A 24,283-nucleotide genomic window follows, 5' to 3' on the forward strand; every position below is an offset into this window, starting at 1 on the left:
TAACCTAGTATTACAGAGTTTAAATCTCAAAACAACTATGGTGTTTAAATTGATAGTAAAAACTTTATTGGTATAATACATAAAACACACGACAACAAAGTGCAAAGCCGTTGTTGTAAACAAGAAAATAATTACACTAGACTATTTTAACTTAGAGAAAAGGCACAAAAAAAAAAAATGTTTTAGGATTTCAAGTGTACATCGTTTTTCATTAAAATGTGGAGTTTTGTTACAATAACAGGTTCCATCTGGTTCAGATATTTCAGCACTACTAACAATGCTGGCCCGTTCTCGAGACTAAACCACCCTCAGATAGGAGCGCAACTCCAGTGGTTAACCATTGTTAGAGAAAACCACCAAGACGGGTCCCGGTGGCAGTCGGGAGAAAACCACACCGAGACGGGTCCCGGTGGCAGTCGGGAGAAAACCACACCGAGACGGGTCCCGGTGGCAGTCGGGAGAAAACCACACCGAGACGGGTCCCGGTGGCAGTCGGGAGAAAACCACACCAAGACGGGTCCCGGTGGCAGTCGGGAGAAAACCACACCAAGACGGGTCCCGGTGGCAGTCGGGAGAAAACCACACCAAGACGGGTCCCGGTGGCAGTCGGGAGAAGATGCATGTACACTTCAGATGTGAAGAAAACTCACTATTCTAGCTGCAGACTAGTATTCCTCTCCTCCTCTTGCAGAAGCTTTAGACACAGTTTCTCTTTGTTTTACTCTTTAGCCACAGGCTATAGGCAGTTCATTTTCCCCATTCTCTTGAGTAAACGCCGTTTCATCACAACGTGCCTGTTCTTTAACTTACTTGGCTGCAGACTTGAAATAGAAACCACTCTGAATTATGGGAAGTGGAACACACACACGCAAGAGGTCCTGAATGAGGCGACAGGTAATTCAAATCCCAGAGCTGACAAGGTCAAAATCTGTCGTTCTGCCCCTGAACAAGGCAGTTAACCCACTGTTCCTAGGCCGTCATTGAAAATAAGAATTTGTTCTTAACCGACTTGCCTAGCTAAATAAAAAGTAAAAAAAAATAATAAAATAAAAATAAATGAGAATATGAAAAACATAGCATACTTGGGCAGAGGGGCTGCTGGGGTTGGTGTGGTGTTGGCCGTCGAGTTGATGTTCTGGATGTTATTGGTGGTTGGAGTTGGCGAAGATTCCTGGGCACGCGGGACCTTACCCATGCGATACCAGATCCCCATGTTGTTGAGCTCTCTGGAACACAACCACAGCCTCTTTTAGCATCATCATCCATTTCCTGCATACAGCCGCACCACGTAGACAGACTAGAAGTACAACATTCTGACGCCTGTTCACCTCAATTCATAACCTGTTGAAGGAACTCAAAATTGTGTGAAACCCCAATTTCCCTCACATTTTATAAGTAAATTAAACCCAATTTCCTGGTGGCTGGCTTACTCTGAAAAAACCTAGCTCTACATCATCTGGCTCTACGATATCTATGTTAATAACATCACAGCTGCTAACCCTATGAAAGTGTACTGCGGTGGGGCCTGCTTGGACCTGCCCAGGATTCTGATGTCACAGATGGCTGCCTCTGTGGAGTCCCGCGGGATGAACTTGATACACAGCCTCCTCTTCCGGAAGGCTTGCTCCTCTGTGTGTGGCCAGCAGACAGACAACAAAAAGAGACAGACAGCCAGACAAAGAGAAAGCAGGAGGGTGACAGACAAAGAGAAAATACAGAGAAAAGAGGAAAGAGAAAGCAGAGAGAGAGAGAGGAGAGAAGAAAGAAAGAGAGACATGGAGAGAAAAGAGGAGAAGAAAAAAAAGAGAGACATGGAGAGAAAAGAGGAGAGAGAGGAGAGAAGAAAGAAAGAGAGACATGCAGAGAAAAGAGAGAGTCAGTGCACTGTAAAAGGTCTCTGATCATGTTACGGTCTATAAATAATAAAAACTAACCATGTCACCAGTATCCTATCTCCCAGAGTCCACAAAGTCTGACTCACAAAAACACATGATTTGCTTTTCACATTTGTAGGGAAATGTTAAATAAAATCACACATGCTGTTATGTAGCACTGACTACCTTGATGGTTAGTCAGAGAAGCTTAAAATAGACCCGGGAGGTAAAGAAGGAGAGCTGTAGGATATGAGAGGAGAAGATCAGTGCTTACGTGTGTCCACAGTCTCCTGGATGGGAATAAAACCCACAGGCAGAGTGTCCTTGATGTCGATAAGCTTCATGTCCACCAGCACATTACCTAAATGACTCTGCAGAGGCAGCGAGAGAGAGAGAGAGACAGGCAGCGAGAGAGAGAGAGACAGGCAGCAGCGAGAGAGAGAGAGACAGGCAGCGAGAGAGAGAGAGACAGGCAGCGAGAGAGAGACAGGCAGCGAGAGAGAGAGACAGGCAGCGAGAGAGAGAGAGACAGACAGCGAGAGAGAGAGAGACAGACAGCGAGAGAGAGAGAGACAGACAGCGAGAGAGAGAGACAGACAGCGAGAGAGAGAGAGACAGACAGCGAGAGAGAGAGACAGACAGCGAGAGAGAGACAGACAGCGAGAGAGACAGACAGCGAGAGAGAGACAGACATAGAAACCACGTTAGCTAATGATCAGTCAACAGTTCATTGCAAAGCCTTGACAGTGGCAGTAGAATGTTTGTGTATGTGCAAGAAGTGTTAGCAGTGGGGGGGATTCTTCCCTGACAGAGAAGACGTCTCCCTACCTCCACAGAGGGTTATAAATCACTAACGCCTGTGGTTCCGTTGCACACTTTGCGGACTAATTTCACAGTATCTGTTTTTGTCACAGACAATTACGCTGCGGGCCGTATTGATTGGCAGACAAAATAGCTTCTGTTGATGGCACGGTCACATCTGATCACACCTCAAACTGGCAGGAAACTAAACGGAAGTTAGTCTGGGCTTGATGGACAGACATGGGAGGGGGTTGTGTGTGTGTGTGTGTGTGTGGGGGGGGGGGGGGGGTAATTGTTTGCTATGTGGCTATTTATTTCAGACTTCAATTGTGTTTCTGTCAAGGATGAATATCATCAGTGTATTGGTTTCTACCTTCCAGGATGTGTATCAACTGGCCCCATCAAGTGATCAGACCAAGTTGTATGTTACAGACCTATGCTTTTCACAGCAACTCTACAGATCAAGTTGTATGTTACAGACCTATGCTTTTCACAGCAACTCTACAGATCAAGTTGTATGTTACAGACCTATGCTTTTCACAGCAACTCTACAGATCAAGTTGTATGTTACAGACCTATGCTTTTCACAGCAACTCTACAGATCAAGTTGTATGTTACAGACCTATGCTTTTCACAGCAACTCTACAGATCAAGTCCGTACAGGAATTGTTCAAACTGGACTTACTTAAAAACAGACCTCACAAAGCAGCCATCATCTCAAAAAGTATCATACTAAGAAGTATAAGAAAAAGAACATCAGTATGAGTAGGGAATTCCTGATTTGATAACAGTGCTACAGACCCTGTTGTTTAAACAATCCAGAGCAAGGTCAAAGAGTCAAATGGAACACTGGAATCATTCCAGAATAACATCCCCGCGGCAAAGGAGAAAATCTTTTCGTAACTCGGAGATGTTTGTTTGGGAAAGCCTTTGTGAGAACGCCTGTCACCTACGCCCAAGGACCAATGTTCTCCATGGAGTTGGTCAAACTGTTCTCCTTTCTCTACCAACAGGCTCTACGCCTAAATAAGGTCATCGGTATCACAGTTCTCTACCAACAGGCTCTACGCCTAAATAAGGTCATCGGTATCACAGTTCTCTACCAACAGGCTCTACGCCTAAATAAGGCCATCGGTATCACAGTTCTCTTCCAACAGGCTCTACACCTAAATAAGGTCATCGGTATCACAGTTCTATACCAACAGGCTCTACGCCTAAATAAGGTCATCGGTATCACAGTTCCCTACCAAACAGGCTCTACGCCTAAATAAGGTCATCGGTATCACAGTTCCCTACCAACAGGCTCTACGCCTAAATAAGGTCATCGGTATCACAGTTCTCTACGCCAGGTAATCGGTATCACAGTTCCAGGATCCACCAGGGTAGATTTTGCCTTTGTTACTCCATCTGAAGTGAAGTCAGTTAGCCCAATACCATTTAAGAAGACAAACACTGTATTCACGACTAGTTTAGTCAGATATTTTTTATTGGGTTATTACCTAATTAATATTTGGCAAGTTTCCAACCATAATGGTCCTGTATGGATCAGTTGGTAGAGCAGGACACTTGCAATGCCAGGGTTGTGGGTTCGATACCCGGGGCCACCCGTATGAAAAATGTACGCACACGTGGTTAAGTCTTGGATAAAAAGGTGCTCGGGGCATATGTTATAGCACCTGGTAAAGCGTTATATAAATCTAATTCCTAATTTTTTTGGGGCTAATTAGCCTAAGCGGAGAAACTGGTGACTCTTGCAGAATATGTTTGTCAGGTAACATAAATTATGGCACAAAAAAAGCTGCCAGAAAACAAGGTGCTTCAGATGAGATATTTTGGTCTCTTTCCCCATCACAGAGAGTGAGTCATGCATGCTGTTTGAGTTTCTGATTAGAGTGGCTTATTGTATTGATGTGTTGAGAATCAGGTTCCTCCTCCCTACAGTAATTATTTGAAAATCAGGGCTCTCCAGAGGGTGGCACGGTCTGCCCAACGCGTCACCGGGGGCAAACTACCTGCCCTCCAGGACACCTACAGCATCTGATGTCACAGGAAGGCCAAAAAGATCATCAAGTACATCAACCACCCCGAGCCACTGCCTGTTCACCCCGCTTTCATCCAGAAGGTGAGGTCAGTACAGGTTCATCAAAGCAGGGACCGAGAGTCTGAAAAACAGCTTCTATCTCAAGGACATCAGACTGTTAAGCAGCCATCACTATTCAGCTTCCACCCGGTTACTCAACCCTGCACCTTAGAGGCTGCTGCCCCATATACATAGACATGGAGTCTCTGGTCACTTGAATAATGGAACACTGGTCACTTTAATAATGTTCACATACAGTATATACATATGAGATGAGTAAAACAGTATAATAGAATACAGTATATACATATGAGATGAGTAAAACAGTATAATATAATACAGTATATACATATGAAATGAGTAAAACAGTATAATATAATACAGTATATACATATGAAATGAGTAAAACAGTATAATATAATACAGTATATACATATGAAATGAGTAAAACAGTATAATATAATACAGTATATACATATGAAATGAGTAAAACAGTATAATATAATACAGTATATACATATGAAAGGAGTAAAGCAGTATTATATTCTACTGCTTTACTCATTTCATATGTATATACTGTATTCTATTCTACTGTTTTACTCATTTCATATGTATATACTGTATTATATTCTACTGTATTTTAGTCAATGTCACTCCGACATTGCTCGTCCTGACATTTATATATTTCTTAATTCCATTATTTTACATTTAGATGAGTGTACTGTAGTGTATTTTTAGATTCTACTGCACTGTTGGAGCTAGGTACACAAGCATTTCGCTACACCTGTAATAACATCTGCTAAATATGTGTATGTGACCAATAAATTGTGATTTGATTTAGTATAGACAAACCATTCAGGAACACAGATTTTCATCACAGTGGGCATTAGAGTGGCAGTGTGGTATCATTAATTTACGTCGACTTTCATCACTTACGTTTTCTTTAGAGAAGACCCTGGTGAAACAGAGGTAGCGTGTCACCTTGGATTTGAACAGGCCGTCTTTCCACAAGTCAGCGTCAAGACCATCTGTTGTTTGGGAGACCTGTTGGTTGGAGAGGGATAGACATTTAGAGGGGCGTCGCTAGTCAGTGTGGACCTATCACCATTGAGGGAGATCGTGATGAATCTGTTGATGCTGGAAAATAAAAGGATTTTACTGGCTGATTAACACGAGGTCGGGTCAAGCTTGGAGACAGACAATTAGCAGTTTTCTTCCTTAAGTTCCAGACTGAAAAATACACCTATTGTCAAAACACAACACTTGAAAAGACGTGAACACAATACTAAACAGTGACATTAAACTCATGTCAAAAAAATTGGATTAAGCAAACGGAAATTGAGGGATCCACCTCTCAGTAACTCTGAGGATATTTGAACCTGTGGGATATTGGGGTGTTACACCACTGCTCATGTTAGTAGGTCTTCTGTATCCGGCCAATCCAGCAGTGCCTGTTAACTTGAGAGAAGAATAAAAAAAAAAACGGCAGGATAAGCGATAAGCGACCCTCACGCAAATGCAACACATTTTTGGGTTTCTCCGTGGCAACAGGAATTCTGTGGTCCACCAAGGCTGGTTTGGAAGCCACTGCCACCCCAATGATGTATAATTGAGTTCAGAGGGAAGTGTCTATACTTGGCTATCAGTGAGAAATGTAGATTCCTTGTCAGTCCAGAGGTCAGCGAAGCCTCGACAATGATATTTTCTCTACCACAGAAAGATAAAAACCGTTGGTGGTGGTGGGGGACTGCTTTTCCAAAAATGAGTTTTGATGGAGCGAGCCAGTTATGGACCAGAGAATTAACTTATTCCACATGGTTGTGTTACAGCCTTTTTTAAATGACTACCTCATCTCTGTACCCCACACATAAGGTTCCTCAGTCGAGCAGTGAATTTCAAACAAAAAGACAAGGGAGGTTTTCCAATGCCTCGCAAAGAAGGGCACCAATTTGTAGATAAAAATGTATAGACACCGTACATCTCAAATACCCCCTAGGACCAAACAGCCTTCATCTCAAATACCCCCTAGGACCAAACAGACTTGGGTAAACAAAAATGCGTATTTGAAAATACACTTGTCTGTATACAGGAAAATACTTTCCAAGTATATTTCCAAATACATTCCAATATTTTAACAATAATATCAAAATACTCACTTCGAAATGGTCTTTAAAAGTAATGGAAATAGAATGAAGTATTTAAGTCTGTCAGGGACCAGACCAGTTCTCTCTGCTTACTTCAGATGTTAGTACGTCCTCTCAGGGACTATGATAATCGATTATGATCAAATCAGCTTCCTGTGAACACATGTTAACATGTGTCGAGAAGCAATTTATGCCACATACCCCTGGATTAAAAAGACATGATAACTACCTCTGCTGAAATGAGTAGTGGAGTCTTGCTCTTCACAGTATTCCCATAGCTGCAAACATCAGAACAAAGTGTGGGAGCACTTCATCACTTTCTAATATAAAACTACTTGGTGCCGTTACTCGCAGTTACATTTTACCTTGTCAATTGTGCTACAGCACATAAGGAATACATGTTTGAATCCCAATGCGTCATTATCGCTTATACCAGCCCTTATGGAAATCCCAAGCAGCAGAGGACCAGGCTGAGAAGAACTGTTACTAGGGAAGGGTTCACTGTGGCAGCTGGTAACGATGGCCAACAGCCAATCACAAGCTGTTAGAATCTTGGGGGATATTCGGATCCATGCGCCACTCCCAGACTTTCGTGACATCGGGCCGTGGCTTTGCGCCATCTGCCCGCACACAGAAATGAGTCTCTTCTCCGTGGCAATGAGTCAGCGGGTGTCTTTCCTTTGAGACGGTGAGAAGGAGAGCGTGACCATCATTGACAAGCCTGAGTCAATGACTACACTCGGGGAACGAGGCTGGAGAGCACTCTGGGGAACGAGGCTGGAGAGCACTCTGGGGAACGAGGCTGGAGAGCACTCTGGGGAACGAGGCTGGAGAGCACTCTGGGGAACGAGGCTGGAGAGCACTCTGGGGAACGAGGCTGGAGAGCACTCTGGGGAACGAGGCTGGAGAGCACTCGGGGAACGAGGCTGGAGAGCACTCGGGGAACGAGGCTGGAGAGCACTCGGGGAACGAGGCTGGAGAGCACCCAGGGAGTATAAAGGAATGTTTAACGATGTGTATTCAGAACAGAAACTAACTTGTCAATAGTTACAGAAGTGCAGAATGCTGAATTTAATTTCCATATAATTTGGTATTTTACTTGGATCCCCATTACTGGTTGCAGTAGCAGCAGCTACTCTTCCCGGGGTCCAACACAAAACATGACATAACGCAGATAATTAATAGACAAGAACAGAACTAAATAAAAAAAAATTTAAAGGCACACGTAGCCTACATATCAATGTATACACACAAACTATCTGGGTCAAATAGGGGAGAGGCGTTGTGCTGCGAGGTGTTGCATTATCTGTTAAAAAAAACAAAACATGTTTTCTGTTCATTTGAGCAACATGAGATGGAACAGAGTTCCATGCAATAATGTCTCTATTTAATACTGTACGCTTCCTTGAATTTGTTCTGGATTTGGGGACCGTGAAAAGACCCCTGGTGGCATGTCTGGTGAGGTAAGTGTGTGTGTCAGAGCTGTGTGTAAGTTGACTCTGCAAACAATTAGGGATTTAACACATTAATGTTTCTTATAAAAATAAGTGGTGCAGCCAGTCTCTCCTCAACTCCCAGCCAAGAGAGACTGGCAGCATAGTATTTATATCAGCCCTCTGACTACAATGAAGAGCAAAACGTGGCTCCCTGTACTGGACCGGCTGCAGTTTAACTAGGTCTTTCCTTGCAGCACTGGACCACATGACTGGACAATAATTAAGATCAGATATAACTAGAGCAGGACTCGCTTTTTGGAGTGTGGTGAAAAAAAGCTGAGCATCTCTTTAGTACGGACAGACTTCTCCCCATCTTTACAACCATTGAATCAGTGATTTCATTAGCTGTGGTTGCAGATGCGTATGTGGTTGAATCATCAGAAGACATGGACACACAGAGGGCCTAGAGCGCTGCCCTGCGGTACACCACACTTTACATGTTTGACATTAGAGAAGCTTCCATTACAAAAAAATAACTGAGTTCTATTGGATCGATAGCTCGGAATCCACGATATGGCAGAGGTTGAAAAGTCATACGTTTTTTCTCTCCAACAGGTTATAGTCAATAATATCAAAGGCTGCACTGAAATCTTAACAGTAAATTTTCTTATAAATTTCTCCATACCCAGGGAGGAGATATCGTTGTTGTTGGTAAAGGAAGGCATGCGATAGAGATGCCTTCCAGCCTACGCTAGTCCAATGTTTGGTTTGAGCTTTGCTGAGTTCAAACAAACAAACAAACTCCTGCCTTCCCAAGTGCCCACAGGGCTAGACTTTCTGCTGCCCATCCACCCTGCAGTGTGAGCCTGTGTCCATGTAAACTTGCACCTGCAAATTTCTCCAGTTCAACTTGGGCACACTGGGAGTTAGGCCTAGGTCCTCTGGGTGCCAGCAGAAAGAATGAGGCACAGCCGAGAGGCTACATCAGTGTGGAGGCCTAGAGAACTTCAACAGGCTAACAAGATGGCCACCTTCTGAATCATAAACACAAGGCTGCTGGCTGAAACGCTCAAGGAGATGTTGTTTCACATTCAAAAGTACAACTAGGCCTAGGGATGTACATCTTTCCCTTTCCAGATGATTCAATACGTATCTAGATACATGGGCTCCGATACAGGAACCATACGTTTTTTATTTGAAACGAATTGGTGCGATTCGTCACACTAAAATGTGTTGCTGATGGAGCTCATGAGCTGGATCGTCTGAGCTGACTTCTCTATGTGTGTGTAAATGTATGTATGTACAGTGCCTTGCGAAAGTATTCGGCCCCCTTGAACTTTGCCACCTTTTGCCACATTTCAGGCTTCAAACATAAAGATATAAAACTGTATTTTTTTGTGAAGAATCAACAACAAGTGGGACACAATCATGAAGTGGAACGACATTTATTGGATATTTCAAACTTTTTTAACAAATCAAAAACTGAAAAATTGGGCGTGCAAAATTATTCAGCCCCCTTAAGTTAATACTTTGTAGCGCCACCTTTTGCTGCGATTACAGCTGTAAGTCGCTTGGGGTATGTCTCTATCAGTTTTGCACATCGAGAGACTGAATTTTTTTCCCATTCCTCCTTGCAAAACAGCTCGAGCTCAGTGAGGTTGGATGGAGAGCATTTGTGAACAGCAGTTTTCAGTTCTTTCCACAGATGCACTGTATGTATGTATGTATGTATGCATGCATGCATGTATGTAGGCACCTGAGCTGAGCCATAAGGGAGTTTACCCCCACACTACCAATATCAGATTAGAGCTATAAGGGACACTAGACATCTACCCCCTACTACCACTATCAGATTAAGGGGGGGCAAATGTAGCATATTTGTTTCTGAAATCACCACTCTAATTAACTTGTAATTTCTGCAGATTAAGTGTTTAGGATAGTAATGTAGCAATATTTATTGTTTACAAATTAGCTATGACAAAGCCACAACAATGGATTTCACCCCCCGTCTGTCGTCGCCAGGCAATTGTATGCAACGTTCAGCAGGTATAGCCAGATGAGTGGTCTCCGGTACCTTACTTTTTAACCAATTCAACAGCGCATAGATAACCTAGCAAATTACAAAAAGGTGGTCACTCAGCTAATAAAGCCCAATATCACACAAGCCGTTTTAGCATTTGAAGATGTGCAAGATTAGGAACAGACTACCTACCTCGTGTTGGTCAGCGTGCAAAGCTGGGCACAGTGCGCAGTTTGACAAGGCTATTGACATTGCCTGGCGTTGTTAGGCAAAACTATTTGTAGACTAATGACTTAACACAGGTACATGCAGTTTGACACCGAAGGAGAGAGGACACATCAGTTGTCACAAAAGATGAGGTATTTTCAGAAGCCAGAAAGACGGTAATGAGCTAAAAAAAAATATTGAAATCAAATCAAACTTTATTTGTCACACACACACGCTGAATACAACAAGTGTAGACATGACCGTGAAATGCTTACTTACTACAAGCCCTTAACCAACAGTGCAGTTCAAGAAGAGTTAAGAGTTCTGACCAATGCATTCTACATTTGCATTGGTTTGGGATCCGATGCACTTGCATCTTAAACATTTGAAAAAAAATCTGACTTGTTACATCCCTACCTACAGTTGAAGTCAGAAGTTTACATACACCTTAACCAAATACATTTACACTCAGTTTTTCACAATTCCTGACATTTAATCCTAGTAAAAAGTCCCTGTCTTATGTCAGTTAGGATCACCACTTTATTTTAAGAATGTGAAATGTCAGAATAATAGTAGAGAATGATTTATTTCAGCTTTTATTTCTTTCATCACATTCCCAGTGGGTCAGAAGTTCAGACACTCAATTAGTATTTGGTAGCATTACCTTTAAATTGCTTAAATTGGGTCAAATGTTTTGAGTGCCTTCCACAAGCTTCCTACAATAAGTTTGGTGAATTTTGGCCCATTCCTCCTGACAGAGCTGGTGTAACGGAGTCAGGTTTGTAGACCTCCTTGCTCACACACGCTTTGTGATGGCCACTCCAATACCTTGACTGTGTTGTCCTTTAGCCATTTTGCCACAATTTTGGAAGTATGCTTGGGGTCATTGTCCATTGGGAAGACCGATTTGCGACCAAGCTTTAACTTCCTGACTGATGTCTTGAGATGTTGCTTCAATATATCCATATAATTTCCCTTCCTTATGATGCCATCTATTTTGTGAAGTGCACCAGTCCCTCCTGCAGCAAAACACCCCCACAACATGATGCTGCCACCTTCGTGCTTCACGGTTGGGATTGTGTTCTTAGCTTGCAAGCCTCCCCCTTTTCCTCCAAACATAACGATGGACACTATGGCCAAACAGTTCTATTTTTGTTTCATCAGACCAGAGGACAGAGCATTTCTCAAACAAGAATGATCTTCGTCCCCATGTGCAGTTGCAAAAAGCAGTCTGACTTTTTATGGCGGTTTTGGAGCAGTGGCTTCTTCCTTGCTGAGCGGCCTTTCAGGTTATGTCGATATAGGACTCGTTTTTACTGTGGATATAGATACATTTGTACCGGTTTCCTCCAGCATCTTCACAAGGTCCTTTGCTGTTGTTCTGGGATTGATTTGCACTTTTCGCACCAAAGTACGTTCATCTCTTGGAGACAGAACGCGTCTCCTTCCTGAGCGGTATGACTCCTGCGTGGTCCCATGGTGTTTATACTTGCATACTATTGTTTGTACACACGAACATGGTACCTTCAGGCGTTTGGAAATTGCTCCCAAGGATGAACCAGACTTGTGGAGGTCTACAATTTTTTTTCTGAAGTCTTGGCTGATTTCTTTAGATTTTCCCATGATGTCAAGCAAAGAGAGTTTGAAGGTAGGCCTTTAAATACATCCACAGGTAGACCTCCAATTGACTCAAATGATGTCAATTAGCCTATCAGAAGCTTCTAAAGCCATGACATCGTTTTCTGGAATTTTCCAAGCTGTTTAAAGGCACAGCCAACTTAGTGTATGTAAACTTCTGACCCACTGGAATTGTGATACAGTAAATTATAAGTGAAATAATCTTTGTTAACAGTTGTTGGAAAAATGCACAAAGTAGATGTCCTAACCGACTTGCCAAAACTATAGTTTGTTAACAAGAAATTTGTGGAGTGGTTGAAAAATGAGTTTTAATGACTCCAAGCTAAGTGTATGTAATATTCCGACTTCAACTGTATAAGCCTACATCAGTGTAAGAATCAACGCAATAAATGTGTGATGAACATCACAAGCCAACAACAAGAATAGCTTGTGTGGCTAATCCTTCATCAAACAGGCTGATTTGATATTCTTTTTAATTAACACATCTTTCCTGCACCTCCGTGATGTACTCACCACATCATAGCCAGTAGGCGCTCTGTTTCGCGAGGCCACCACCCCCACACCAGTGATGGGGTCCATGGGCAACTCCGGCAGTGCGTCTGAAAGCTCCCGAACCTCAGGCATCATGGGAGAGTTCTGAGGAAGGAAAAAAAAAAAACACAGCTAGAGTTCAGTGCCTCAAGAACTGTCTGATTGGGCTGAAAAGGTCAAGCGAAAACAAGTCTAATGTAAAAGTTGCCCCTTAGCACAGATCTATGGTTATGGACCCAGTGCTAATGACTAGTAGCAAGACGCACTGTCTGTGGTTAAAGATTACAGGGGGGGTCTTCAACCTTTTCTAGCATGAGGGCTACTTTAAAAATTATGACACATGTCACGAGCTACTCATAAAATGTTTTCCTAGCTTTTAAATAGGCAGTCTTTGTATTTTCCAGTATGACCTTCTCTGTATATTTTTTATTTTATTTTTTACTCTCAATTTTACAATTATTCATAGAGAACTAAAATGTGATGTCCATGTCAATGGTTGAATCACATCCAAAGACAGACAAGAGACAGTGTGAGAGAAAGCGAACTGCCATTACCATTATGAAGATCAACCCCAGAATAAATTATTAAATTGGAGTGTTGAACCAGCAGGTTCATAGAATGATGATCCCATCTTATATTAAGGGGCTTGGAATTAGCCCACTGTTAGACCTGGCAATGACTCATTATACAGTGCCTTCAGAAAGTGTTCACACCCTTGTTGATTTATTCCACATTTTGTTATGTTACAGCCTGATTGGATTCAAATTGATTTTTGTTTCTCACCCATCTACACACAATACCCCATAATGACAAAGTGAACATATTTAGACTCACGTTTGGCAGCAATGGATTGTGTGTAGATTGTACAATATTTACCCATTATTATTTTCAAAATTCTTCAAGCTCTGTCAAAATGTATTGTTGATCATTGCTAGACAACCATTTTCAGGCATTGACATATATTTTCAAGCAGATTTAAGTCAAAACTGTAACTGAGACACTCAGGAACATTCACTGTCTTCTTGGTAAGCAACTCCAGTGTAGATTTGGCCTTATGTTTTAGGTTATTGTACTGCTGGAAGGTGAAATCATCTCCCAGTGTCTAGTGGAAAGCAGACTGAACCAGGTTTTCCTCTAGGATGTAGCCTGTGCTAAGTTCTATTGCGTTTCTTTTTTATCCTGAAAAACTCACTAGTTCTTAACAATTAAAAGCATACCCATAACATGATGCAGCCACCACTATGCTTGAAAATATGGAGAGTGGTACTCAGTAATGTGTTGCATTTGCCCCAAAGATAACACTTTGTACTCAGGACAAAAAGTGACTTGCTTTACCACATTTTCTGCAGTTTTACTTTAGTGCCTTGTTGCAAACAGGATGGATGTTTCGGAATATTTTTATCCTGTATAAAAGTGTCATTTTCATTCTGTCAATTAGGTTAGTATTGAAGTTTAACTATAATGTTGTTGATCCATCCTAATTGTTTTCCTATCACAGCCATTAAACTCAGTAACTGTTTTAAAGTCACCATTGGCCTCACGGTGAATTACTGGAGCGGTTTCCTTCATCTCCGGCAACTGAGTTAGGATGGACGCCTGTATATTTGTAGTGACTGGGTGTTTTGACACACTATCCAACATGTAATTAACTTCACTATGCTCGAAGGGATATTCAATGTCTGCTTTTGTATTTTTACACCCATCTTCCAATAGGTGCCCTTCTTTGCAACGCATTGGAAAACCTCCTTGATCTTTGTTGTATAATCTGTGTTTGAAATTCACTGCTCGACCTTACAGATTATGTGTGTGGGGTACAAAGATGAGGTAGTCAAAATCATGTTTAACACTGTTATTGACATGCAACTTATATATCACTTGGTACACATTTTTACTCCTCAACTTACTTAGGCTTGCCATAACAACGGGATTGAATACTTATTGACTCAAGACATCGAAGACATTTAATTTCTAATTAATTTGTACAAATATTGAAAAACTCTATGACGTTAAGGGGATATTGTGTTGTGTGTAGGCCAGCCAGTGACAAATCTAAACGTAATCAATTTTAAATTCAGCCTGTAAAACAAAATGTAGAAAAAAGTCAATGGGTGTGCTGTGCATACTTCCTGAAGTTACTGTTTGAGCATTTTGAAATTATAAAAACTACAACAACAAAAAATATTTGGATCACACTATTCTCTCTGCTTCTCCTCAATTCAGCAGACTGCAGAAGACAGGTTTCAAACCAAGAGAAAGAAATTTGATCCAAAAAAATCATATTAATCTTTGGTCTCAACAGTCTGCACTGACAAATAGATCACCGAGGCCCTTACACAAACTGCGCCCTTCCTCTGTGCAGACCACAGAATCCCACAGCCTCATTCCTAATCTGACTTCATACAACAAAACAAAGATTCACGACAGCACCTCAGAAACAATGAATAGAACATTAAAATCCTATGTTCCAGACAGGCACCTAAAGCCACTAGAGCCAAACGGCACCTGAACATGTTTGAACACCATCTCACCAGTTGCAGACACAACAGTGCAACAAATACGAGTAGGAGGGGACAGGGTACTAGTTTTGACCTCAGTTTCACAGAGAGGATGTGGCCTGATTATGACCATTTACCACTGCCTAATAGACAAGACCAGCAGGATTTCACTGATGTTTATCTGAAAGCAAACTTGATCAAATGCTAGTTAACAAAACAAGACAAAAATGTTAGTTGGATTGTTGGAGAAACAACATTGATCCTGACATGTATTAAGGAAAAGCTGATTCCAATGCTCCGGACAGAAATTACTCAGAGGTAAAAAGGGTAACCTGGCCTCCTTAATAACAAACAGAATCAGATTGCTTCGTAAATGCTTTGCAGAATTAGAGATGGCAAAGAACACTGCCTCGAACAGCGCAGCAAAAAAACGGGTTCCACTGATTCACAGATAGGACATGGAATGGAGGGGACCTGACAGTCTGGGTGTGACGGTTTAAACATTAAACAAGTTTAATCTCTGCCCACATTGAAAACACAGTGCCGTTATCACACAACTACAACTAGCAGGCAGGGCTCTAACGTGCAACAAAATATGTTCCTGGGCGACCAGAAGTTTTATTTTGGGAGCACTAACACCCATAAGCACTCCCATTTCGTTGCGTCGGATGTCCTGCATGTCAATGGAGACGTCCACAACGGAGTGGAAACGCAACGGCGGTTGAAGGCATAATTACATTTTGTTCCCTTCATCTTCAGTCCAGCCAGATCACATTGAAGAACAGGTACTTACCACAGAAGAAGAAAAACATTTGGTTTTCGATTATGGCTTTATGGGATAGCTAGCAACTCGTAAACAGTTACCCATTCCTATACGAGTACTAGTGTATTTTAATAGTAAATGTTAAAAATAATACACATTGGCTGTTCAGCCAATTATATTGACCGTTGCCTCCCGTTTAAGCTTATTGCGATGGCAATTATGTTTTTTTAAATTATAATTATTGGGTGGTGGTCACTAGCTACAATGGTATCTTCAACTTAGCCTAGCTTTTAGCAAGCTAGCTGCTCTTAGAGAAACAAGTAACAAAAAATGTTTTATTATCACCTGAAACAATATATTTTTCCTGTCGTGAATGAAAAAGGTAATTTTGCACCCTTCCAAAATAAATGTGATCTTTGACGACAGTCTCTCCTCCATCTTGCATTACAAACACTACACTTGTCTGTTCAGTAGAGTGAAAATAACATAAAAATATATATGTTTTTACCCCTGTACGTAATGAAATACGTCACGATGTAAACGGGCATAGCAGGCTGACTACACTGCTCGCTGCAAAATAAATGTAGAAAGCTATGTTATTCAATTATTGCACCGACACTGCTCGCGTGCGCCCACGAGCGTCTGCGTTGCCAAGGGCTAAAATAGAAGTCAGTTCTATTTCTGACGCAGATCGAGCTGCAAGTCCTGCCTCTCCCATCTCCTCATTGGTTTATAGAAGCAGATACCCATGTGCCATCTCCTCATTGGATATACCCACTTGGGTGACTGAAAGACGAACGAGGTCGGTGGCGGTAATGCACCTAATTTATTAAAGTTGCCAATCGCAATTATAAAGTCAAGAGAAGAAAAGGTCTAGAAGGAGGAAAGATGACTAGAAACGATTCGTTTGACCATTTTGTGTGTGGATTAATTGTCGGAGTAGAGGACCTTGTGCATTTCAGGTAAAATAACTCAATGTTTATATCCCAGGACAAATTAGCTAGCAACAGCAAGCTAGCTAAATAGGACAAATTTGCTAGCAAGTGCAAGCTAACTAGCTAAATTACTATAAAGGTTTAATGCTTTTCGACCTGTCCCCAAATGAAATATCATTGCTTCAGAATTTGTTTTGATATTTTAACCTGCGTGTCCTGATCGCGTTTGGTGTGGGGGGACAAAATAAATGTATGCTCGATGGCGCACAGCCGGTTTGGGTTCCGTGTCAGGCTTCACTGTACGGTTGTTTCCGAGCGCCCTAGATAAACAAGCAAGTGCAGATTCGTTGGCGCAATGTTCACACCATACTCTACAGCGAAACGGCTTGCTTCTAGCCCAACCATCTCAAAAGATCTGACCCATATTACCCGCGCAACATTATCTTCCTATAGCAGTAGCGGATAACCAGGAAAGCATTTTACATTCATAAACCACGTTATGGGCCATTCTATATAAAAATCGAAATTGTATTTGTCACATGCGCCGAATCCAACCTTACAGTGAAATGCGTACTTAAAAGCCCTTAACCAACAACGAAGTTAAGAAAATCTACTCGTGCATCGACTTTGTCAACCATTTATTTTACCTTTGTTCAGTCTTATTACCTCATTAGCTAGATTGCTAGCTAACAACCTGGGAACTTTAGCAGCACATCCAAACATCTGGTGGCACAGAGAGAAAGGAAAGGGGATATCTTCTTCAGGAGATCAATGATCATAGCAATGAATGAATTGAATGACTGATTTCTTGCATGTCATCACTCAAACTTTACGTTTTTAAAAGGGGACCGTGTTCAATTTTCAATGACCTGCATCGCAATAGGAAAATAGTGCTTTTATACAATGTAGAAACCTAATATGATATTTCAATGACAGATATGCGTATCAACATTTTAGCTTTTATAGCAAACAAATATATTTGTTGTGAGTTTAATCTTGGTGGGCAGGCTTTCATAGTTAAATCATATTTTTTAAAGTGTTACATATTAGTTTTGGGGGACAACACGTGCTTTAAACATAGCCTAGATCGAATTCATATAGTCTGTATCTCAATCAAATAAAAAATATATTTTCTGTATATATTTTCTGTGGTTTTCATAACTAAGTTAGGCGCATCATTGCTCCCAATATTTATTTTTAATTTAAAGCCCTGCGAACAGGTCCCGATCATTATCATCATCATCGTAAAGGGAGAAAATGTCAACAAATATGTCTACCTAACGCAATAACGCTGTACCGTTAGTAAGAGGGGATATGCATCTTTCTAGTTTTCTGCCACGGATATAAAGTCCTCTGTGTGCACCGTGGTTAAAAGTTGGGGGGGGGGGGGGGGGGAATACACTGATTACAGATATCATTGCAGTTGATATGCAGCCATTGTCAATGGCCTTTGTGAGTTGAGGTAATTTGCTAAATGAAGGACTGTATGTGCCATTTGAACAGCGACTCGTGCTACTGAAACAAGTGTGTCTTCCTCATCAATATCACTGTGCACCGTTTACTCTGAAACAAGTGTGTCTTCCTCATCAATATCACTGTGCACCATTTACTCTGAAACAAGTGTGTCTTCCTCATCAATATCACTGTGCACCGTTTACTCTGAAACAAGTGTGTCTTCCTCATCAATATCACTGTGCACCGTTTACTCTGAAACAAGTGTGTCTTCCTCATCAATATCACTGTGCACCGTTTACTCTGAAACAAGTGTGTCTTCCTCATCAATATCACTGTGCACCGTTTACTCTGAAACAAGTGTGTCTTCCTCATCAATATCACTGTGCACCGTTTACTCTGAAACAAGTGTGTCTTCCTCATCAATATCACTGTGCACCGTTTACTCTGAAACAAGTGTGTCTTCCTCATCAATATCACTGTGCACCGTTTACTCTGAAACAAGTGTGTCTTCCTCATCAATATCACTGTGCACCGTTTACTCTGAAACAAGTGTGTCTTCCTCATCAATATCACTGTGCACCGTTTACTCTGAAACAAGTGTGTCTTCCTCATCAATATCACTGTGCACCGTTTACTCTGAAACAAGTGTGTCTTCCTCATCAATATCACTGTGCACCGTTTACTCTGAAACAAGTGTGTCTTCCTCATCAATATCACTGTGCACCGTTTACTCTGAAACAAGTGTCTTCCTCATCAATATCACTGTGCACCGTTTACCCTGAAACAAGTGTCTTCCTCATCAATATCACTGTGCACAGTTTACTCTGAAACAAGTGTGTCTTCCTCATCAATATCACTGTGCACCGTTTACTCTGAAACAAGTGTGTCTTCCTCATCAATATCACTGTGCACCGTTTACTCTGAAACAAGTGTCTTCCTCATCAATATCACTGTGCACCGTTTACCCTGAAACAAGTGTCTTCCTCATCAATATCACTGTGCACAGTTTACTCTGAAACAAGTGTGTCTTCCTCATCAATATCACTGTGCACCGTTTACTCTGAAACAAGTGTGTCTTCCTCATCAATATCACTGTGCACCGTTTACTCTGAAACAAGTGTGTCTTCCTCATCAATATCACTGTGCACCGTTTACTCTCTTTTCAACAGGTTGTTATTAGCCTTCACCAAAATGGGAGTTGAGACAAAAACAGCATTAGAAAGCAAATATTCTTCCCCTTTTTAAAAAAAACAAATCAGTAGATACCCACATCTGGTGGTTTCTTTTGCCCTGCGTTTGAATTGAGAGTTTAATCTTAGTGGTCTTTTGTTAAACATGAAACAACGTAGGCTCCTTGACGAATGAAAACGGTATTTGCCTTCAAAACATTTTTGCTGCATATTTCAGTCTGGAACCTGTCTAGGTTTAGGGGGAGGGGGTTGTCACCTACTCTAAAAAAAGGCACACTAGAGCAGTTTGCAACAAAAAAAAGTCTAAAATATTCCAAAACCACAGCTCTTAGTTGGAACACATATTTCCCTACTTTTATAAACCAGTATATTTTTAATTGGAGTTAAAGCTGTGGTGATTTGGTAGAAATGTAGCTCGTCTACAGTTTTCTTTGTGTATCCCATCCTTTCTTATAGACCCAATGGGAGCTTGAGTGCGCAGCACGCTGGTGTCTGTAGAGGGAGTGGTCAGATCCAATCTGACTGAGACGCGTAACGGAAGGGGAAAAAGAGAATGTAGGGAGAAGAACTGAACACTTGGCTAGGTTTATTTTTTTATGCCAGTTGTCGAAGCAGTGTCCAGATGCACAAGCCTACTGTATGACTGTGGTAGTACTTCATCCCAGCTGTCATTCCAGGCAATAGGATTTCACATACTTTATGTTGGTTTTTCCCCTTTTGTCCTCTCTTTTTAAGTGGGCTGAATATTGAGACTTGGGGGGGGGGGGACATCAAAACATAGCAGCATATTAATGAGAGCTGAACTCTTTGGAGTTTGCACAGAGCAGGCAACACACTCTGGAGGCTACCTAGGCAACCGGGGCCCTCCCGCCTGGCATCTCCTTGGCTACCCGGCTCCCTTGCCAAAACAACTGACATAAAGAGGCTGTGTCAACTTCGTGAGGTAAACAGGAGCAGTTTGAGGCAAAGGAAACAACTGATGTGAAATGTATACCACAGGTTTAGGAGGGGACAGACCCCCCCAAGTCACTGGAGTTGAAGCAGCTGATGGTGACAGGCTAGAGAGAGCAACCTGACAAGTGACTTGGTGGCAGGCACCTGACAGTGACAGATATATTAGGCTACTGTACAACCAGGTAACTCACTCATTCACAGAACCAGGAAGAAGCTGGACATCATAGCCGTACACACAAGCATGTGCCTAAACAGTGAGAACAAATGCATAGTGGCTGGTATAGCATGTAGGAATCCAGCATTTGTCAACAGCAGAGGTTAGGTGGGTCGCTGGGCTAGCCAAGAAGCTCAAATGCACAACTCACCCATACATGCACAAGCAGGGGGGTCCGGCCATGGTCGCCACACATTACACTGTTGTTCACTATGTACATACCACTCACATGTGTGGCTGCTAATGGGGCGAAGCAGGTCCATACCGAGCAGAGTCCTATCTGAATTCTTCTTGTGAAAAAAGACATTGCTAAGGAGACAGGGAGGAACACGACTGCCAAGATTGCAGAGACCATCCAGGCGCTGTATCTCTGCTTACAGTAACAGGAGCTGAACAGCAAGTGAACACACTTGACACACACACACAGAGAGAGCCTGGAATGTGTCATTAACAGGCCTAGATTAGTTTGAGAGCAAGGACAGTTAGAATAGGTAGTGAGTTAAGTAGTCAGCTTGCATTAGGCTAGCTTTGGTCCTCACATGAAGAAAACAAAAACAGCCTACATACCCTAATACAGTAGGACTTTCCAACAATTGGCTTCCTTGCCCCCTTTTTCTGAAGAGAAACTCAAACAAACATCAATTTAAGTGTTACGTCAACTGCTTGGGCAAATGTAGTAAACGGAAACTACCCAAATGTTATGCTCCCACAACAGTTACGTGAAATCATGAGTCACTTCCTCAAGAACCAGTTCCTCATTTAGCTCAAAGCAGGTATGTGAAATCATGGGTCACTTCCTCAAGAACCAGTTCCTCATTTAGCTCAAAGCCAGTTCCTCATTTAGCTCAAAGCAGGTATGTGAAATCATGGGTCACTTCCTCAAGAACCAGTTCCTCATTTAGCTCAAAGCAGGTATGTGAAATCATGGGTCACTTCCTCAAGAACCAGTTCTTCATTTAGCTCAAAGCAGGTATGTGAAATCATGGGTCACTTCCTCAAGAACCAGTTCCTCATTTAGCTCAAAACAGGTATGTGAAATCATGGGTCACTTCCTCAAGAACCAGTTCTTCATTTAGCTTCCCTCCTCTCTCAAATATTATTAAAATTAACATAAAGAAAACTAACGCACGCAAGATGGAAGGGGAGGAATACCAAAATGTCTCAGCATTCCAAACAAAAAGGCCTAGGCTACCAACACATCTAAATTGAAAGTAGTGGCTACTTTGTTTAAAATCTGTATATTGAGGTCTTTCAATGTGTAACTCATATTTATTTACCCATTTGTAATCCCGGACAATGACTTACCAGACGCACAACTTCCTCTCTCTTCATGTAAGAATCATGTCTGAGGCTAAATCCAATGAATTGCTGAAAAAGTGTCAGCTAAAATTAGCCAGGTCCATCATCAGATTTTAATTACTTTTCTGCACAGAGATGGTTCTCAAGCATTTAGCCTTGCCTACCTCATGCAGGACAAGTTAACACATACACCCCAGTAAAGATGATCAAACCTTTCAAACTGAACAAATCCAGCAACAACAACATCCCAGAACAAATTAATACAGTAAGAAAGTTACAGTAACTAGGTCTTCTGTATGCCTTGGCAGAGCACCAAGCACTGACTACAGATACCAGACCAAAAACGAATTTACCAGCTATCCCTGCATTTTGCGAATTTAATGACTCCAATTTGGCTATTACATTTTAATTCTTACAAAACTGTTTACAAAATGTGCCAATCACATTCCATAGGCCTAGATAGGAAGAAGTATGCATTTCTGTTTTTAAAAGTTAGGTGGCTGATACAAAGAGTTTGAGACTAAACTGCAATTATACTTAGCTGTAGACTCACTCAACTCAAAGAGTAAATGCCTGCATCTCTTGGCTGTTTACTATTTTATCTGAGGCCTCAACAATATTCTGAGTGACCCGAAAGCCATGCAAAGGAATACCATTATAGCTTATCTATATACACTTTCTTGCCAACAAATAGGCACAAGATTGCAGAATACCTTGCTTGGTGTGCATGAGAGTAAATATCTCCATTGGGTGTGTAGCCAGCACAATTTCCTTGGATGAAAAACAACAACAATGTTGTATGACTGAATGCACTGTGTAGGAAACTAGCTAAATAAGTGGCCTGCTGTATTGACTGGGAACCTAGCCTACCTACAGACCTAGCTAGCTAGCTTCATCCAACTAAATATAGTTAGTTCATTAGCTAGGTAACGTTAGTAAATATATATATGGCTGTAGAAAGACATACGCTGCTAACTAGCAGCGAAAGTTACTCTTTGGTAAGAGAATGCTTGCTTGCTGATTGTGTGAGTCCTTGACATTGGCACATAGCTTAATGTTAGCAAAACATCGGCAGGCAGCTAACGAACACAGCCAGTGCTAGCTAGCTACTTAGCTAACGTGTTCATTCACATTTCTAACTTAACGAGGTAACTAAAAGTCTATTAAAATAACCAACACGGCTTGCCATAATATGGTAACAGTAGAACTGGTTAATTAAGTTAGTAAACAAAGCTAGCAAGCTAACGAACGTTAGCATCTTTCGCTCCGAAAGAAAAGACAACGAAAGACAAAGTTAGCATGCACCATCGGTAGCTAGTTACGTTAGCAGGTTAATTATGCAAAGCAAAATTAGCAACATATACAATCCATATATATTACTCCAAATGTGTCATCATCTCGTTAAATCTCTCGTATAGACTTAACTGTTACTCGCGGCACAGTGTCCCTCCTTTTCAGACAAAAGCATCTTTTCATGACCACAGAAGCAGCAGGGGGGGCTAGCAGTAGTGCTACAAGCCGCGGTCTCGTTCGAGGCCACCGCGGAGAGAAGCAGATGCTAACTACTTAAGCAGCTAAGCTAACTAGCTAGTTTGCAAGCTAACTAATCGATTTCTTACCCAGTGAGGCCCAACAATTCAGATTTTTTTTTTTTTTTTTAACAATCTTGGTTTAGACTTTCTATCTTCTTTTCCTCTTCTCCCCCTTTTTCGGGAATTACAGCCGCAAGAAATGCATCCTTTGTGGGATGTTAGCTAATCCCCCCCCCCAACGAGTTGATTTACTGAGCATTTAGGTGACTGAGATTATAGCTAGCGGATTCTAATAGCTGCCATTTGTGGACATTGCAGTGAGAGAATGAGGGAGTGTACCAAGGCAGAAGTGATATGGTAATACCCCCCTCCCTCCCTGCTCATGTTTGTTTTGTTTTGTGACGGACATATCAACAGTGCATGTAGTTAAGAACTATAAATGAGCCCGCTATGAATTCTTTGCTTCTGATGAAAAATGTACTGTCATATTGTTTTCCTTTTAATTTCAAAATCAAATCAAATGTATTTATAAAGCCCTTCTTACATCAGCTGATGTCACAAAGTGCTGAACAGAAACCCAGCCTAAACCCCCAAACAGCAAGCAATACAGGTGTAGAAGCACAGTGGCTAGGAAAAACTCCCTAGAAAAGCCAAAACCTAGGAAGAAACCTAGAGAGGAACCAGGCTCTTCTGGCTGTGCGGGGTGGAGATTATA

General features: G+C 41.7%; 1 protein-coding gene across 2 annotated transcripts in view; it reads right to left on the bottom strand.

The window, feature by feature from the left end:
- The window catches only part of LOC139408283 (multivesicular body subunit 12Ba), a 45,768-nt gene extending 21,873 nt beyond the window's left edge, over window positions 1-23,895 (bottom strand). The window contains exons 1-6 of one of the 2 annotated variants that reach the window (XM_071151989.1): window positions 23,656-23,895; window positions 12,714-12,836; window positions 5,692-5,799; window positions 2,149-2,245; window positions 1,500-1,629; window positions 1,083-1,226 (exon numbers count right to left, since the gene is read on the bottom strand). In XM_071151989.1, coding sequence (XP_071008090.1) covers window positions 1,083-1,226; window positions 1,500-1,629; window positions 2,149-2,245; window positions 5,692-5,799; window positions 12,714-12,827 — 593 coding nt within the window. In that variant the 5' untranslated portion in view covers window positions 12,828-12,836; window positions 23,656-23,895. Of the gene's footprint in view, window positions 1-1,082; window positions 1,227-1,499; window positions 1,630-2,148; window positions 2,246-5,691; window positions 5,800-12,713; window positions 12,837-23,461 lie in introns of both variants that reach the window. The other variant, XM_071151988.1, reaches the window with a different exon arrangement.
- Window positions 23,896-24,283: the final 388 nt, after the last annotated feature.

The sequence above is a fragment of the Oncorhynchus clarkii genome, chromosome 5, assembly GCF_045791955.1.
Source record: "Oncorhynchus clarkii lewisi isolate Uvic-CL-2024 chromosome 5, UVic_Ocla_1.0, whole genome shotgun sequence".
In the NCBI taxonomy this organism is placed as follows: Eukaryota; Metazoa; Chordata; class Actinopteri; order Salmoniformes; family Salmonidae; genus Oncorhynchus; species Oncorhynchus clarkii.